Source organism: Misgurnus anguillicaudatus, chromosome 21 (assembly GCF_027580225.2).
Source record: "Misgurnus anguillicaudatus chromosome 21, ASM2758022v2, whole genome shotgun sequence".
NCBI lineage: Eukaryota > Metazoa > Chordata > Actinopteri > Cypriniformes > Cobitidae > Misgurnus > Misgurnus anguillicaudatus.
The window spans coordinates 36,250,021-36,270,174 of NC_073357.2; the positions used below are offsets into that span (position 1 = coordinate 36,250,021).

General features: G+C 37.9%; 1 protein-coding gene and 1 long non-coding RNA gene across 3 annotated transcripts in view; one reads left to right on the top strand and one right to left on the bottom strand.

Moving 5' to 3' along the window:
- LOC129444675 (uncharacterized) overlaps nt 1–20,154 on the top strand; it is a 188,125-nt gene that overhangs the window by 126,848 nt on the left and 41,123 nt on the right. The window lies entirely within an intron of this gene.
- LOC141352908 (sterile alpha motif domain-containing protein 3-like) overlaps nt 1–20,154 on the bottom strand; it is a 39,339-nt gene that overhangs the window by 8,128 nt on the left and 11,057 nt on the right. The window contains exons 3-5 of one of the 2 annotated variants that reach the window (XM_073859036.1): nt 18,670–18,700; nt 8,604–9,590; nt 8,334–8,489 (exon numbers count right to left, since the gene is read on the bottom strand). In XM_073859036.1, coding sequence (XP_073715137.1) covers nt 8,334–8,489; nt 8,604–9,575 — 1,128 coding nt within the window. In that variant the 5' untranslated portion in view covers nt 9,576–9,590; nt 18,670–18,700. Of the gene's footprint in view, nt 1–8,333; nt 8,490–8,603; nt 9,717–18,669; nt 18,701–20,154 lie in introns of those variants that run through there. The other variant, XM_073859037.1, reaches the window with a different exon arrangement.

Consider the following 20,154-nt stretch of genomic DNA (forward strand, 5'->3'; position numbering starts at 1 on the left):
AGGGCTAGTTAAAACATTTTTTTAATTTGCCATCATATTCCTCATTCAGTTGAATAGTAAATAAGATTTTTTATCTAAAACCATGACCCTGTGTATGTTGTCATATAATGGGCGTCAACGGCTACAAAAAATATCCAACTTCAAAATCTTCTCCAAACAAAGATAATTAAGTAACTTGAACAAAGATTTTTTTGTTTTTTGTTGAAGGGGTCAATTTATTATTGTGTGTTTATTGAATGAAACAATCATCCTGCTAACAATATTATTTTGTTGACTAAACTTAGTTTGGCAAGTGGGTAAAAGATTTGGACAAACACTATATCTGAGTAATCGGAACAAACACTAAAAAAAACATTGTCTGAATGGTTCCCAGAATTAGAGAACGACCGATACAGATCTTTTAAAACCGATACCAATACCAAATATTTGGATTCTTATGTGCCCGATATAAACGATAAATGCCGAACTGATTTTTATTTACTATTATTCTACTGTTTTTGACACAAGTATTACAACACTGAACTGAACAAACCTTCATAACTATTACTCCCTCTTTTCATTCAATGTAGGGTCTGAAAGTGTGAAGAATAGTATTAATTTAATATAATTTTATTTATATTTTGCAATTGTTAATAGTTTCAAAGCAGCTTTACATTAATAGATGTAGGGAAAAACACAGAAAAATCAATAGACAACATGAAAAGCAGAATACAGCGGCTAAGAATAAACCAAACAAGCGAGCCTAGTAATAATGTAACGTATACGGGAAAGTGCTATAAAAATGAAACAAAAAAAAAAATGGAGAAAAAAACTTGTGTCAGGAAGGAAAAGTCCTAAGAGTGGAAAAACCCTCAAAATAGAGAGAGAGAGAGTGAGTGGCTGTTTACACTTGGCATTAACATGTGTTTTCGTTGATCGGATCACAAGTGGTTTTGAGCTCGTCCACTTTCGACCACTTTCAACCACATCCAGCGGTGGTCGAAACCACTTTCGATCGGATCGCTTGTCGAAAGTGGACAAGAGAGACGGATTTAAATACCAGGTGTAAACGTAATGTGTCTCTCTCGTCCACTTGTGATCCGATCGATGAAAACACATCTTAATACCAAGTGTAAACAGCCCCTGAGAGAGACAGACAGAGACATACACACACATATACACATTAGTGTTGTCACGATACCAAATTTATTGTTTTGATGCAGATACAAAGTCAAGAAATTCGATTCCGATACTTTTTCAATACTTTTCCTGAAAAGGGAGAAACAGTCTCAAATCTCATTGCTGTGCTTTATTTTAAAACCGGAAAAACATTCTAATCATATAACACACTAATAAATGAACATATGAACAGTAGATATATTAAACATTTGAACAAAATGTAAAATATCTAAAAATATAAAAAATAAATTAGAGCAATTGCATTCAAGGTGAAAAAGAATTTTAGCAGCATTATCTCCGTTTTTCTCCAGTGAGCAATAGCAAAAGAACAGTACAAAAAGATAAACAAGTAGTTAAACAAATGTATTCCTTTTTTTTGTTAATGTTAGTTAATACATTAACATTTATATGATAAACAGATTATAGTGCAAATGTGAAAATGAACCTTACTGAACGACGTGAGGCTTAATAAATTACTTGTTTCTGTAAACTTGCAGCACAACATTATCTGGGTTAATTTACTTTTCACCACAGAGTATTTTCTTGTGAGCTAAAATGCTGTCTGAATTTCCATTAGAAAGTCTGATAACTGTTAGGCGATAGGGCTGTCGTGGTGAAGGAATTTCCCTTGCAGTGATTTTGCGTGGCTCACCAGCGCGGTATGCGGTTTTACTGCTTTCATTTACTAAAATAAAAGTATTTTTTAAATCCGGAACAATGAGGTCAACTAATGTAGAAGAATAGTAGGCTATAGGGGTGGAACAATACATGTATTCGTTTAGAACCGAATCGGTACGGGGGTCACGGATCGGTGCATGAATTTAAACGGAGAATACACAGTATGAAAATAAAAAAAACTTGCATGCAAAATAATTAATGTAATGCGGAACTATTGTTAGATACGCGGGTTCTTTATGGACAGCTAATCTGTTGCCCCGCTTTAGCTCTGAAGCTCTGATTGGCGCCGATGCATCAGAGCTCCGCCTATGTATGCGCTTTATCAGAGCCCGTCTACATTCTCTGGCACTCTGCAGTTTTTTTGTCAGGTCGACGCCGCTCCAGTCAGTTAGTGAGCAGCGATAGCGAGGATGGCAAGTGGTGTTCCACAAGAGTTAGACGTTCCGCCAGCCTCTTTAAGAACGCAAGTTTGGCAAAACTTCAGTTTTCCAGTCAGTTACAGTAGTACAGGCGAGAGAGTGGTGGAAAAGACGAGGACAGTGCGTCGGCGTTGTTCAGCAGTTGTTAGGTATGTGAGTGGAAATACATCTAATCAGGGCTCTCAAGTTTCACGCATTCACCTTGACACACACGCATTTCAGTCAGTTCAAACGCCACACTTTGTATTTCTCACGCTGAGAAGTAGGAAATAAATTGTCCTGCTACAGTATATACAACAGGCATACGCACGGCAGTTCTGTCGAGTTTAGCTGCTTTCAGTTTTTTAAGCGTGCTCAACTTTACGCAGCGCCATCAGCGTCAGAGTACCGCGAGAAATCTTGCGGAGGAGGCTGATTTCAAATCGCTCTCGCGTTACTCTGACGTCATCCACTTGTCGTTTCTTGCAGCGCCTCGTGAAGTCGTACACACCTATTAATTCATCCTTCAAGCCTAGTTTTTTGTTCTTTAGTACCATTGATATGAAATAAAAATGTAATTTTAAAATGTATTTAGGTAACACTTGTAATACATTTGAACCCATATTTGTATGAAAGATGAGTACAAGATTACAAGTGGTATACATTTTTGAAATACGAGATTCAGTTCATATTCATGACATCTCAAAATAACACTGATAAGGACACCTATGTTTTTAAGATTAGCTTAAGTACTAAAAAAAAGCGCCTTCATTTTTGTTTTGCTTTTCCCTCCATTGTACCGAAAGTGAATCGAACCATGGCGCCTGAACCGAGGTACGAACCGAACCGGGACTTCTGTGTACCGTTCCACCCCTAGTAGGCTACATACATTTCCCCTTATTAAAAAAATTAACACAAGCTATACCTACTAGTGTTGGGCGATATGCCCTATTTTGAGATCGTCCTATCGTCAGCCTGTGAGATCTGCGATACACGATAGTATCAGGGGGCGGGGCAGTAGTTTACTAATTTTTTTATTTGTTAATTTTTTACTCATTTTAACAAGTCACTTGATGGGTGGACAAAAAAAGAACAAGAGCAACACCGTCATGACCGCAACCTTCTTAAAACTGATGCCATTAATGCGAGCGCTTCATTAAAACCCTAACAATGAAAAAAACATGCATCTCCGCGCGCGCACGCACATACAAAAAATTCAATGCATTTGCTTAGTGCTGTTGTAGAAGACTACACATGTCAAGCAGTGGTGCTCTCATGAGGTGCCTTTTTAAACGCATCGGTCCAGCGGAACGCGATCATATTTTAAACAGAATCATATTTTAAACACGAGGGACGTGTTGCTACAACTCATTGAACTGCATATCATAAACAGGATTAATACCTAGTGATCTGACTTCGGACAGAGCGCAGCTCTCTACACGTACGCAAGAGTGAGATAGGCGCCAATATGCAGCGGGTCATTTTTTAAACAAAAAGTAAAGTCTGCCTCAGCTCGCATGAAATGCATTAAACTGAACAAATACATAAGGATTACTACTTTAGTTTATGTTTAGACTTCGGACAGACGCGAGAGCGCGTGCACGTGAGACAGAGAGAAGCGCAGCTGCTCATGACGCGGCGCGCTGGATTTAGTGGGAGAATGAGACCAAGACGCGCGCATTAAGTGCAGGTACGTGCAAGAAGGAATTTTCTATTTACAAGCTCTCCGCGTAAAGTGAAGCCCACAAACCCTCATGTGAGGAAAATCATGCGTTGTGGGTGTTAATATAAAACTATGATGATAATAATAATATTATTAACCATTCACCAACTATCGTCATGACTATCGCCATGAAAGCCTGCCATTGGCGATATGTCTGAAGATCGTCGATACACGATACTATCGTCTATCGGCACAACCCTACTAGACATTAAGAAATCATTTTCATTTCAAATACTTATTTCACTGACAACAGTGGATTGGCCAGGATTGTCATTTAAAAAGTGGAGTTGCAGCCCTCAACTGATGTTTATGTTGTCATTTTGTGTATTGGCCACCAGTTGTGTGATTGCAGTACCAGTTTTAGCCACAAGTTTTGTGATTGCAATACCAGTTTTGGCCACAATCCTACATACTGTTCCTTTAAATCAAAACAAACCAACTGCAGTTGAATTGAAATTAATTGGAATGCACAACCAAAAAACAAGATTTCCGAACAATTAAAAAACGGTAGTTATCTCGTTTTGCATATATACATACATATACATATATACACATACACATATATATATATACACATATATATATACACACACACATACCAGGGCTTGACATTAACTTTTTGAGCAACTTGTCCTTCGGACAAGTAAATTTGCGTTGCACTTGTCCATGCACAAAAGTCACTTGTCCGGGTAAAGATTTATAATATAATGTATTTTTTGTGTTTGCTAATCAGTGGCAGAGCAAGGGATTTTTCATAGGGGTGGCCAGGTAGGGGCCAGCAGTTACTCTGATGGCACATAAAATCTCTATCATCCAACCTTAAAATACTTTTAAGTATTATAGGTGTGTTAATCAGAATAATGTATAACATACAACTTCTACAATACTTGAATTGTAATTGAAATGAATTGAGATTAACATACAATTTATAGTCATAATTCAACCTCATGTTTTTTTAAACTATTTAATCAAATAAAACTTTTGAAATTTACTTTGAAACCAGGATTTATATCTCCCATTGCTGTAAATACCATAAAGACCAGAAAATCATGTGAATTTAGGTCACTTTTTTAGTATTTTACTAAGATTCATTTGGCTGCTTCTTGCTACTCTTTCTGAAGAATGATGCTATATCTGCTGCCTTTCTCTTCATTTTTCCCACATTTCAATGATTGTATAAAAGTGTCACCTTTAATAAATGGACTAATCCGATCACCCCTGTTATTAAGTGCGAAATGGACTGTTCCAAAACTTTCCGCTAGAGAGTCTGCGCAGTGTCGGAGAATAGAGCAGGTGAATGATAACGGGAAAGGAGATCGGCTGAACAGTGTAAATAAATAGTTATAGTTTAAATAAGCAGGATTGATTCAAATCAAAGGAGGTTTTGTGGACTGTGCGTGTGTGTGCATTATACTAACCACACATCTACGCACATTTAATAAAGTCAACGATTTGAATACTTTGAGTGAGACATACTTGTTAGACAAACTGTAGCCTTCAACCAAACCCGGACTAGCAAAATAATAGATGTTTTTTAATGATTGTCTGACATTAAAACACTAAAGCAAAACATTAAAACATTACCATGTTTTAAAAACCGTATTAGAATAAATGTATCTAGATTATCTGTTTGTTATATATATATATATATATATATATATATATATATATATATATATATATATATATATATATATATATATATATATATATATATATATATATATATATATATATATATATATATATATATAATCAATCTTAAACCTAGCACTTACGCTGTAATGTTTGTGTGGGAATTTTAATGTACAGTGACGAACTCTGTCAGATTCAAATCAGATGTCGCGCAGCGCACACACACATGCGCGCTGAAAGAGAGATTCTCATTATAAAACAGATTCTTAAACAAGATTTTAAGCCCATTATGTGTTTTACCGAACATTAGAAGAGAATAATACGGACTTAAATCGGCTTTTTTGACACACAGTGAAGTCATTTATTCACGCCGGAACCTGAAAAAACATCACTATCCACTCCACGCGACTCCCGCCCCTCTGTGTTCGGCGATCAGGTTTAATGCGCGCACAGCTTGTTTAGTAACAATAACAGTAACATGTAAACGTGTGTGTCGGTGTGCCGCGCTCTCTGTTCAATGTTCCGCTCTGTGTTTGCGCTGCGGGTTCTGCTCTGTCGTTAACAGCACATAACGTGAAGTAACATTGATTGAAATTTAACTTGTCCAGTCGGACAACTAATTTTCTCTTACACTTGTCCTACAAAAAATCCACTTGTCCCGGACAAGCGGACAAGCCTTAATGTCGAGCCCTGCATACATACATACACACGTACACATACATACACACACGTACAAATACATATGAAGAGTTTAGTTGCAAAACGAGATAAATAAAAATTAACATGTTTTGACAAAAATTTTACATTTATGTTATCATGTTATTATTTTGTTTTATAAAACGGTTAGTTCCAATCCTTGATTCTGATTGGCGAATAGGTGTGCTTTATTCACGATAAAACACTGCTATGACCGCTTCACCCAACAGTTCTATTTAATATCACTGCGCCCTTAGCAACACCCTTAGCAACACATAAACATATAATGAGACAAAGTCTGAGAACAGTTTGTTGTTTTTATTTGAGCTTTCATGCTGTTGTTCGCAGTCAGGGACTATTTTTTCTAGCGGAAGGAATGCTTTTATTGATTTAACTTCATGAAAGTTGCACTAATATTTTTTTTGCTTTAATGTTGTGTGGTAACCGTTTTATAAAAGCAATAAGGTACTCGAGGCAAGTGCTGTATCGTGAATAAGTAACGGCTGAAGGGGTTGCAGGCACTCCGCTTCGCGTCGTGCCTAACAACGCCCTTCAGCCGTTACTTATACAGCACAGCCTCTCGTACCTTATTGCTTACTTATGATGCTACTTAGCTGTATTTTTTAAGTTATGAAGGTTTAAATCAAAACAAACCAACTGCAGTTGAATTGAAATTAATTGGAATGCACAACCAAAAAACGAGATTTCCGAACAATTAAAAAAACGGTGGTTATCTCGTTTTGCAACGAAACTCTTCATACACGCACACATACACGTATACACACGCACACATACAAGTATACACACGCACACATACACGTATACACACGCACACATACACGTATACACACGCACACATACACGTATACACACGCACACATACACGTATACACACGCACACATACACGTACACACATGCACACATACACGTACACACACGCACACATACACGTACACACACGCACACATACACACACGCACACATACACGTACACACACGCACACATACACGTACACACACGCACACATACACACACGCACACATACACGTATACACACACGCACACATACACGTATACACACGCACGTCTTTACAACATTTTTTACACTTGGTATTAAGACGCGTGTGGTCGATTAGATTATAAATGGACGAGAGAGAGAGACATATTCCCTTTACATTTGGTGTTTTTAATCAGCCTCGTCAACTTGCGAGTTGTTAAAAACGCAGAGAACGCGGAGAACTGACATGAGGCAGAGAACTGGCACATTTAAGCTATATGTATTTGTTAGAGGAAATGCTTAAATAAAATGTTGCCATTAGTAGCAGATGTAAAATGTATTATTTGTTGGTGAATTTATAAAAAAAAGTAGACTACTGGACTAATCAGAAAATAATCGATAGTTGCAGCACTAGAAAACATTTTTCACTAACAGATATCGTGATGCCTTTTTAACTCTTTCCCCGCCATTGACGAGATATCTCGTCAATTAAGAGAAAACGCTTCCCCGCCAATGACGAGATTCTCCGTCTTTCCGCAATACCGCTATTATCCACCAAGTGGCGCCCTTCCGCAACTTTTTAAACCCGGAAGTATTGCCCTATGGCAAGCTGCTGCATGTCCGTGTCTGTTTTAAAGATCGCTCTGAATGGGATCTCTATGAAAAGTCCGTCACAAACATGGAATTATCTCTGCTTTTTGCTCAAAATGTGGTGTTTTTGCAGAAACCTACCCATATTCAAAAGCTGATAACAAAAGAATTACTCAAGGTAGGATGAAACGTTTTTTGTTTTTTTTTTGAAAGCAGAGGGTCTGTTCTTTCATTTGGTATATTGTATGTTTATATATCTGAAGAAGAACATTTTCTGGAAGGCATTCAACTTTGGTGAAAATCATGAAAAACGCTGGGGCTGGCTGGCAACTTTTTTTAAAAATGCTGGCGGTGAAAGAGTTAAGTACTGGTATATGATACAACACTAGCAGTAACACGATTTTCCTGATTTCCATTGAAAGCCAATAACAAATGTTAAATCACATTTGACTTGCCTCTTCATCAAGACACTTCATCACATTTAGGAGGTCTGGAATTTCAGCGCCTCTCTTGGTGTATAGCTGCAGGAACTTTGGTAGGTGCTGATCCAGTCCATCAAAGAATGCCCTCTTTAAATCAACAGAGACAAGCCGACCGAATTCAAGAGCAACCTGTTTAAGAAAAAAAAATAGTTTAAAACTGCTATTAAAATAATCTATGTACATTACCATTTACTTCCTGATTACAATAAATGTTTAATAACGAAATATACTTTCTACACTTACTTGTCTTTTATTGAAGAGTGCAGGCCATCTACTTCTGATTTCTGAGACGGGGGGCTCCTGTTCCACAATCTCTTTTCTTCTGGCACAGAAGGTTTTCTCCATGGCTGCATCAATTACATGCCAGTCAGGGTGTTTTTTCTTCATCTCACTCAGCATATCTTTTCTTTCATTCTCCAAAGCAGCATAACTTGACCCAGCAGGTAAGTCTGGTAGAAAATTGGTCTCTGATCTTCGTGGTTTCTTGACTTTGTTTTTTTTCCCATCTGAGGCTTGGCGTTTTCCACTACCAGCAGTAAGCTCTACACAGCCAGCATCACGAAGTTTACTACGAAAGTTACCCATTTTGAATTTAAGGCTGATTTTCCATCCATACCAGCCTGTGGCTGAAGCCGGTTCTTTAAGACATGGATGAGTCTCAACGAGAGCCCTCGCAACACACTCAAACTCCTCATTGGATGGATAGGCCTTGTAAGAATAGATTTTTGTGGCAAGTTTGTCAAGAATCTCACATTTTATGTCCTTGGATATGTGGAGCAGTGAGCCATCAGTAGCATATTGTTCATTTCCACGTTTCAAACGTAATTCTACGTCGTACGAAAAGCTTGGAATGACGAAAGAAAGAGGCCATTGCTGTGAACGACTACTTGCTGTTACTGAATCAGGATTTCGATTGTTGGCAGCAGAGTCAGATGATGACAAAATCACAGTGTCTGATGTCTCATCTGACTGGCTGGAGTCAGAAGGTGGAGCTGTAAAAATAACTTTAAGTGTTGCTTTTTCAGGAGGAAGTTCAGCGATATCCGTGAGGTTGCACAAAGAATTGTCAAATTCTGGGTCCTCATACTGAAGTGCAAAATCTCTTCCTATGTTTAGCTTGCTTTTCAGTGTTGACAGAAGAGATTGAATGGATTGTGGCTGATCAATGTAAAGTTTTCTAATATCCTCAGCCGACAAAATCACACGAAGGATCATTTTTGTTGCACGTTTCTAAAAAAAGCAACAGTAAAGAAATTCAATTAACAAGGAATGTTTTCGGTGAAACCATCAGTTTTTTATCAAGCATTGTATAGGAGGACAATGGGTGATAGTCATTTAGCTCATCTAAATCCACAACTCTGAACTCACAGGTGGGATACCTCATTAGCTCAAAGCATCTGAAATGCTCACTGTACCATCCAAAGTACGGTTCAATAAGAAATGCAGCTTTGTTCATGACAATCAATACTTTAACAAGCTTGCCGAAGTCTGGAAGCCCACTGGTGTGCCCCACAGAAAGAAACATTCCTTCTGAGTATCTGGTGCCACATATACATGCACTTGATGCAACAGATAAAGATGTAACATTGGCATATTTAGACTTAACTGCCAACTTGAATGCAAGATCAAGGCACTCTGTGGACAAAACTGAAACATGCTCAACCTCCAAATCTGGCTTGAAAAGTGCTGGCATGTCAAGGTAGTATGCAAGTGTCAGTTGATGTTGCTGGGCTAATGTAAGAACTACATTTTTGAAATTTCTAGAGTCATGCACAACTTTTTTAAAAAAGCTGTGTTTTGCTTCAAATCGTATTGTCCAGAAATCAATCACAGGTCCAAAACATTTGATTAACTCTGCATAATGTTCAATAAAATGGTGTTTTGGGCGGAGTTTAAAGTCTGGGAACTGGTCTTGCAACAATTTCCTATGATCAGATACTTTAGACACAAGGTAATCCAAACTCTCTGTGGAAAACTTTGAGGAGGCTAAAATCTCAACAATGTCTTTCAGTTCAAGAATTAAATTCCATGTTGCATCATTTTCTGGAACTTTTGAACCGATGATCAAAGGTAATAACCTTAGAAGGGTCCAATTTTCATGTCCGTTGCCTCCAAGAGAACCTTTCATTTGGAATGATTTTGAGATCTGCTGGGGTCTGTTTGTTTTGTCAGAAAACCTGTATGGGAAGGACTGAATTGCAGCATTCAACTCATCAAATGTAAAATATTTCTTTTGGATCAATTTCTTTAAACAAAGACTTAGTTCCACAGGTACAACACCCTCCAATAGGTCATGGAGAAAGTCTGGGGGAAAGCCTCTGATGGTGGAGAAGTGCTCAAGTTTGTTAAGGACACAGTCACTTTTAACTCCATCGACTACCTGGGTACCTCTAGAATTTTGCAGCTCTGATAGTGTCTTTTCATGAGACTCCTTTGTTCTCTTTGGAAATCTCCCCTCTGAAACATCATGTGTCTGAATCTCTTCACGTCCTGCCAAACAAAATCGGCAGAATTTGTTTGTGGAAAAACTCTCTTGAAAACCACCAAGTGAGTGGGCACCTAAATTGTCTGCAGACACATAGAGTATTGTACCTCTTACACTTGCACCAAGTGTCTGAACAAACACACCATGTTGTTCAAGTACTTGGACATCAGAAAGAAGTGGTTCAAGAATTTTGTTGTATCCATACTCTTTGACATCCGTGGTCTTACACAATGTTGCAAGGTAGATTGATGATAAAGTGGACCTGTATCTTCCTGGAAGGTTTGCAATTACCCAGTAAATGGCACAAAGCTTGTGTTTTTTCCTTGAAGTGCCCAAAGGGTTGCACACTTCAAAATCATCAATGTAAAGACCAAGAGCTATGCGTAATTCTTCTGAAAAAAGGAGTTTGTTGTCCTTAAAATACAGCCCATCCCTAAATGTTTTTATTTGTTCAGAATGTTTCCATGAGTCTACTTGGCCTGTCTGTAAAACTTTGTCTAGGACATCACTTCGATTCAACAATGCAGTTAAAACTTTTAAAATTGGTACATAGACAAATGATTTCTTCCGAGAAGCATCAAGACTGTATTCAACAGGTTCGATTACAGTAAAGTTTTCTTTGTAAAATGATGTTCTCTTGTACACAGAGCTAAGAGGACCTCTCTTTGACAAAAACACAAGAGGATTTGTTTCCAGCACAGTTTCTGTAATGGCAGATATAACAGAGGAATCCAATGAACAGTTGTGTTTGTTTAAAATTCTTTTAACTGACATCTTAGCAAGCTCTCCCACATTACTACCAATGCTTCCAAGTTCTTCAACTATTTCTTGAATGGCTGTCTTAGAGACATGTAAAATAGATTCCATGCGCAGAAACAGTGAAGCCAACCTATGTTTAATCAAGTCCTCCACAGTAAGATCTGGGCTGGAATTCAATGGACTGGACTGTATTGGTTGCCAAAGATCTTCTGATGGAAGTCTGTCTTCAGATTGATCATCTGTGTCTTCAATCCTTTGCTCAACTTCCTCAATTTGACATGCAATTAACTCTGCTTTAAAATGTTCACAATTTTGGGAACGATGACATCTGCTTCTGTGTGCCACAAATGTAGAGTACACACGAGTTTGAAAACTGCAGTTTTTAAATGGGCAGTGGACAGCTTCATTATTTTTCAAGTGAGTCCCCAGGTGAGAAAAGTACTGCTTTACATTGCAGGCCTCCGAAAAACTGCAGAGGTTACATTTCACCCGGGTATTAACATAATCTACAGATGACTTTCTATGACATCTGGACAAATGTCTTTTCAGTGCTACCCGAGTTCTAAAGGAGCACACACATTTTTGGTAGATACATGGTAAAGGACAGGTCCTCCCATGATGTCCATGTTTTAATTGGTAATGTTGAATAATAATTTCTTTTTTAGTACTGTCAAAAATGCAGTACTTACAAGTCCACCTCATCTTCAAGTCAACAACATACCTACCAAAAACAAATACAAGAAGTTTTAGTAAAAAAAACTAACCTAAGTGTCATAGTAGATTATGTCATAGTAATAGGTCTCTTTTTGTAGCTCCAGATTCACTCTTTTACTGAAACGCACTGATTTGAAACAAAACTGATCGATTTGAAAAGCGCCATGTCCCTGATTGGCAAGCTATTCTGTAAATTGTGATTGGCCTAAATACCTTCGATGTCAGCTGGAAATGTGACCCTCTTACCATGTTTGTAAGATTTGGTCACAATGCAATGCTAGCAAGAGTTAAAGCGGGAGGAATTATGATAATGTCGGTCTTCTCTACATCATCAATCTCAGGAAGTAAACGGTTGCCTAAAATCTGTGTGTTGGTTGTTATCCAAGAAAAAAGATTTACGTTGGAAGCGATAACTTGCATCATTGTTTACTTTGGGGTTTGTATTTTTTACATATGTTTAACATGTACTAAAACACACTTACACACCAAAGAAAAATGTAAAATCATGAACCGAATAATAGGTGCCCATTTTAAAAGGTGTAAAAATCTTGTCTTGTCTCGTGAACCAAATCTAGTGTCTGGTCTCGTGAGACCCCCACTATTCGAATAATCTACAAAAAAAAAATCCACAGTTGCAGCCGTAGTCTGAGCATCATCTGTATTCACTACAGGTGTTCACTATGTGCATATTTTTATAGAAGTATGTTCATGTTCTTATATCTAAACAGTCAGTGACAGCTTTTGAGAAACACTATATGCACTAATTTATTCACAAATGTATTTATTTATTGAATTCCGATGCTGTACAGTTACTTAATAGCGCAGTTTCTGAATGCCACTCACTGAAAAAAGAAAAGGGAGAAAAGAAATAATTCTTTTTCACTATTTTTAGGAACATTCCAAAATATTTTTTTCATCATTACTTTAGAATTAGTCAAACAGGGCTAGATGTATTTGGGTTTTTCTTTTCTCTACTGCTTATGTAAGCTGCAATGTAGATGGGTGTATGGTGTGAGCTGTCCATGTTCGCATCGCAATGTTTGTAACGCCTGTTTCACACATACTCCGTATGCAGTGCGTTTGCGGTGCGTAATTTTTTACGTAGCCATGTTAACAGGGCTGGTCCGTTGCAGATGCGGTGCAGGGCATTTCACCCTTAATGGATGTAAATAAAGTTTTCAGTAGTTTTTTTGTAATCTAATTTGTTTAATCCCCGTATGAAGCAATTAAATAAAAAACTTACAAGTTGAAAATGATATGTATAACATCTTGTTAAATATTCTACCGTGTTTATATACATGCATATACATAAAGTATGCTATTCATTTTACCATTGTTTAATTAATAATAATTGTTTAATTTTAGTTTTTATTTGTAGTAAAACAACAGTAGCCTAACCAAATTTACTATTGTCTCACCATAACCATATGGAATTGTTAGTTAAACTAAGGGAATACAAACCGTAATCAATCTGATAAAAAAACGTTTTCCTTATAATAAAATTATGGTTAATTTTTCTAAGGAGAACTATACAAAATGATCTGTTTGTAAGACGGGAAAGCGCACCTGTCAATCTGCTCTATTATAACAGAGCGGGGCCAGAGACGAACGTGCTCAGTAACGGGAGTAATATGAAATAATGTGTGGATCTTGAATGATTGTAAGAATGCAAATATTTCTTGCCATATGAGACGATCATTGCCGTTATATAAATACTCTCGTCTATGCAAATATATAAATAAGTTAGTAGGAAATGTATAATGTAACCATATGACTGTCTTATATTTTCACTTCAAAAGTTATAATGCTAATTTATATTTATGATATATGTGGAGATAAATGGACCTTTGATCCATTCATGTGTCCTGACCACGTCCACTACACTGGAGATTTTAAACATCCTAACTAGTATATCACATAATATCTAAAGTATATTGTTTTGTGAAAAAAACACAACATGCTATTATATTGTTTATTGGGGATGCGCTTTTCAACAGAAAGTGTCAATCACATGATCATTTGATACGCAGCAGCAGCGGTTAGCAACGCACTGCAAACGGAGTATGTGTGAAAGCACAGCGGATGCTTGACGGATCCCACCGCATACGTACTGCAATACGCACCGCAAACGCACTGCATACGGAGTGTAAAACAGGCGTAAGAATCTATTTTCCCCACCCCTATGCACAACTGCCCTGATAAAAATTACAATCCATGTTTTTATCCACATATTTTTCTGTGCATTGTGATATCACAAAAGATGCTTCATGAAAACAAGAGGTGCATAATTGGACTAACCATTAATCCGACTAACTGATATTGTACTCCAGCATCTCAAATGTTTTGTGGTTCTGAATAGGGTTCTTCTTAAAGAACCGGTGCCCAGTGAATCGATTCCTTTGAATCGTTAGCATGCCTGCTTAACGATTCCGCTTATCGATTCCGCTTGTTGCAAATGTTTCATGACGTCACACACACGCTGTGTTGTTTTGGTTTAGAACGCAGCAAACATTGCATCGAGGCAGAACGATCCAAAGTTTGGTTATATTTAGTGGTGGGCAGAGCGAGGCTTTGTGAAAGACTGAAACAGCTGAATCAATAACATATACTTCACGCGAAAATATGACAATACGGTCGTGTTGCAGGACTGTTGCGTGTTTGATACACTATTTCACAACAACACCAGCGAGTCAAGCACCAGCGGAGCTAACGGGACGTCATCTGTTATTAATGCCGAAGGTAATGTGTTAATGTTAATGTGAGCGCCATTTCATTATATAAACTTTTACTATACAGATCTCCGTTGTCATTGTCCATCAAATTGATGACGGCTAGAGTTTGGCTGGCTCTCACACACGGGCTCAGAGGCTGCAGAAATATCTCTCGTGCACCTCTAGCTACTCCGTTTACAGAGGCAGGGAGGAATAAAATGACAGAGGCGAGGATAAACAACTTTAACCGACCAGTAGAGGCAGACACTACTTAAGTATTTCTACTTAAAAGTACATTTTCAAGTATTCTTATTTATCAGTGTTTTTTTATTTTTTTGAAAACATACATTCCAAAGCATATTATCATAATTTTAAATCCAAGTTTTTGGTTAATATTTAATATTTCAGTACATTTAACATCTAGTAATGTTTTTACTTTTACTACTTTTAAGTTTGTTCATGAGGTTGCTACACATAATGGGTGTATACTCTGATCTGTGTCTTCTGAACAGATATTAAAGTGAGTTAATACAAACATACAAATTTGTGTTTATTCCCTCATCCAATGAGAATCGATAAGAGAATCGTTAAGGAATCGGACCGATAAGCAGCATCGATAATGGAATCGGAATCGTTAAATTCTTATCAATTCCCATCCCTAGTTCTGAAATGCCTGAGCATTTTTATATCCTCAAAGTTGTTTGGATTTTGATCTTTGCATCTTTGGATAGTAACATAGCGACTAGGGGTGTAACGGTTCGTGTATTCGAACCGGACCGTTTCGGTTCAGGGCTTTCGGCACGGTGCGCACGCGCACCGAAAGCATTTTGTGTGCGCCTGTGCGGAACATAATACGTGCGTTTCCGCACGAACATATTAAGTGGCGGAAGTCTCCGCGTTCAGCGCAAGTCTTCTGTCAAACATATAACATAATTCGGCCCGCAGAAAGATTTTTATTTACTTAGTTGTATATCCGTTTGATTATTGATGTAAACGTTTACGTGTCGTATCTAAAAGCGCATGTTAAACGCGTGTCAACGCGCTGCTTTGTTCTTTCAAAAGTGCGTGAGAGGATGCACGTCTTTCGTTGCTACGCATTCATGAGACGCGCTTTCTGTGACAGCAAGAATAAGGAATGCGTGATCAGATTTTTCATCTGCATATCACGTCAATCATATCATTGTCACAATGCGATCAGCTGGTCGGGACAGAGAAGAGCTGTAACCCGGGCTTACTCAGCTGCGGAGGGGTTCGTAAGTAAAGTCACAGCTTACATTGATGACACAAACAAAGATTAGGAGAAACGTGCAAAAGATCAAAGATGGCTATGTATGCAACTCACTAATCTCAAAATGAGTGTATAATAAGTATATCATCATGTTGCTTGCTATGCAGTTACACATAGAGCAGTAATATTATTTTTATACAGAGATGGTACATAGCCAATTCAATTCTGTGAGTTACCTTCTGTTATAAAATAATGTAAAAAATAACTTTGCAGTAGTATTTTATTTATTATTTTTTCATTTTATATATATTTTATCTGTTATACTTTAATAAAGTGTTTAAAAAAGTGTAAACAAATTGTAAAAAAAAGTTTAAAGTAATAAACAACCTGCAGTTTAATGTTTGCATTTCTCCCTTACTGTACCGAAAATGAACCGAACCGTGGCTTCAAAACCGGGGTTCCCACCGAACCGTGATTTTTGCGTACCGTTACACCCCTAATAGCGACAGACATGTTAATAGTTTTTTTTTCATTTACCATATTAATTCAAACTGACTGTTAATTTTAACACTCTGGGGTCGACGGTGGCGCGGGCGCCGCAAACTCTTTATTTTTCAATCACTCCGCAAAGAGAGTTAGATAACTCTGCTGATTTTGGTCATACAGATATGATTTATACATCATTTAAAACGTTAAAGTGTCTAGTTTTTTTCTGTCCACTCCCAATAAAAAACAGAATGTTGTGCTTTTCGCAAAATTAAGAAAATAAACATGATGCGTGTTTTGTTCTCTCTCCCTCAGTGAAGTCCTTTCAGAAACACGTCAGAAAAATTAACTGTAACTTAAGGAATATTTGTCATATAAACAAAAGATACATATCTACATAATGCTTGGAATGTCTGCTTTTGGAAGATGTAAGTGAAATCGAAATCAAATATTGTAATTCGTTGTTAACTGTGTTAGAAGAGGGAGATGTACCGTCTTTCTCGTGTTCCTGCATTATCTATAATGAGCCACGCCCCGCTCCATTGAAGAGAAGAGCAGAGATCATCCATATTCATTAGTCAACCCCAGTCAATGGAGACTCCTCTGCAGCCATTCAGTGCTGTGTTGAGTTTTAATCCAAGTGTTGGTTACATGACATCTACTTGTTTACTCGGACTGTAACTTAAGTTATCTCCAGACGCGAGTGTGTGTGCTTCATCAAACAGACGCGATCGACGTCCAAACGCACACACAAATACCTCATATTTGACGCGCTTTGTGGTATCATTATAAGATATGCGATTGTAAACATCACATCTACTTGTTTACTCGCGCCTAAAGTTATTTCCAAACAGACGCGAGTGTGTGTGCTTCGTCAGTGACGCGATGTCCAAACGCACACACAAACACGATGCCTCATATTTGACGCGCTTTGTGGTATTCTTATAAAAGGTGCCATTGCAAACATCACATCTACTTGTTTACTCGCGCATAAAGTTATCTCCAAAAAGACGCGAGTGTGTGCTTCGTCAGTGTGATGGGATCGAGGTCCAAACGCACACAAAAACACAAGATGCCTCATATTTGACGCGCTTTGTGGTAAAATTATAAAGTATGCTCTCTCGCCTGTAAATACAAGTCATCTCCAGGCACTTATGTTTTCTTTGTGCTTCCGTCAGACGCGGTTGACGGCCAAACGCACACACAAACACACAATGCCTCATATTTGACGCACTTTAGTATTAAGACGGATCTAAACACATCTAAAACCCTGTTTGTTCGCGTATATCTCTGCACGGTAAGTTTATTTAACGCAGGATCACGCATGGGAAGGCATTTCTTTTGTGTTGCTTTCACAAACAAACACGTAACAAGGCGTCGCCTTACTGCCTAAAGGCTCATTAGCCTATGCAGCTCATTATGCAAGTGTTTTGTTCTTCAGCTGTCAATCACAGACTATTCAAGAGCTTCCAGCCTCCTTGCATATTGCCTTCCTAACCAAAAAGTGACTTTGAAATTGTAAATCAATATTATTGTCTTATGTAAATGAGTAAGCAGAATGATTTTTACATCATTTTAAAGAAAAAACTCTAGACTACTAGACCCTGTTTTGAAAAGTCTTGGGAAAGCATGTTTAGTATGAGTTTTTTTGACTTATATCAGTCACTTAAACATTTAGCTTTTTCAAAAACCACGCATAAACATTTTTCTCTCAAAAATACAAACATGTACATACATGTTGATCATATAATATAGTAGCCCAGTTTGTGCTGAACACAGTGTTATAAGACTTTTGCCATTATTATGTTTTTAAGCAACTGAAAAAAGCACAAATGTCAGTGCATGTCAAAACTTCTCCAGGGCCCTAAAAACCCCTTAGACCCCAGAGGGTTAAGAACTAACTTGAGAACTTTCAGATATGCTTACCTGTTATTGGCACTCCGCAGCTTAACTTGACCTGCGAGTCAACACAAGGAAGAACAATCAGCTAAAGCTTTTGTGTGCAAAACACTCAAATAATTGCTTAACCTTAAGGTCGGGAGATCCAAAGTCTGAATAGTAATTAACAAAGACATTTAAAAATTAAACATGTAAATAGATATTTGGTTCACGATTCAACTGGATGACAAATTTTATCACATTCCAACAACGGTCATGAAAACTTGTCTGCTGGGCCAGCCTGTGACTTTAGCAAGATAGGCAGTAGCCTAGGGCGAAAAATGACCAAAGGTTGCCTTACAAAAGGTTTTTTTTTGTCAAAAGTGCACCCTCTTGTGAATATTGTATACTGTATATTGGAAATCATTAGCACCAATCCCTGACTTGATGTGTTTACTTATGCAGTGTTACTCTTCGAAGTTCCGTGAGAGCACTTAGGCATAAAAAAAAAAAGTTTGGTTCCGGTTGGTTGTCAGTTTAGGTCATGGGTCGGTAGGGAATTTATTTTATTTTTATTTTTTTTACAGTGGCAGCAAGGGATAGGTAGGAAATTGTTAAATATTTAAATTGAATAGCGGATATATTTGAGGTGACTTTGGCCATATTGCGTGTTTGTCTCACGCAGCGCAGAGCCACAGATCTCCACGGATTATCTCTTTTTAATTGTGTGTGTGTGTGTGAGTGAGAGAGAGAGAGAGAGAGAGAGAGAGAGAGAGCAGTAAATGCAGCTGAACGAATACACTGCGTGTTTTAACCCCCTGGGGTCCAAAAACGCGGGGCCGCGTTTTGACGCATTTTTTCCTGTTTCCTGTGACATCCACTTAAAATACTCCGTCATTCATAATCATACACATACATGCAATACATCATTCGAAACTGTGAAGTCTCTACTTTAATGTGAGTGCCTTCATAATAACAACAAAACTGTGTGCTTTTGGCAAATAAAGAAAATAAACAGGGAGTGCATTTCGACATCTCTGTCTCCTTGACCATTTTCCTCAAACACGTTTCAAACATGAACTGATAACTCCGCCAATACTTGTCACACGATCATGATACATGTGTCTAAAGAAAGCCTGAAATGTCTACTTTTACATGATGTAATTAAAATCTGAAGAACTCATTGTCTGTTTGTGTAATCGACATGTAAGTAAAGAGAGGTACAGTTTTTCTGGCTCGACCTCATTAGCGCTAATGTAATCCCACCTTCCCTTGTGCGCGCCATTCATATGGAAATTACCTGATGCGGGCTATGCAAACAAGATCAACGCCCACAAACAATGCTTTAAGAAGCAGCGAGTTTTGACAGTTTCATCCACTTATCAACGCGTTCGGAAGATGACACGCTTTACAGGTGAGGAAGCTCTATGCTCCTGGACAGCGAGGAAGAAGAGTTCACTGTTTCTTCAGACGAAGAGCAGGACTCCGACGATGAACGTTTGTATTTTGAAGAGCGACTTGATCCAGCTGAGG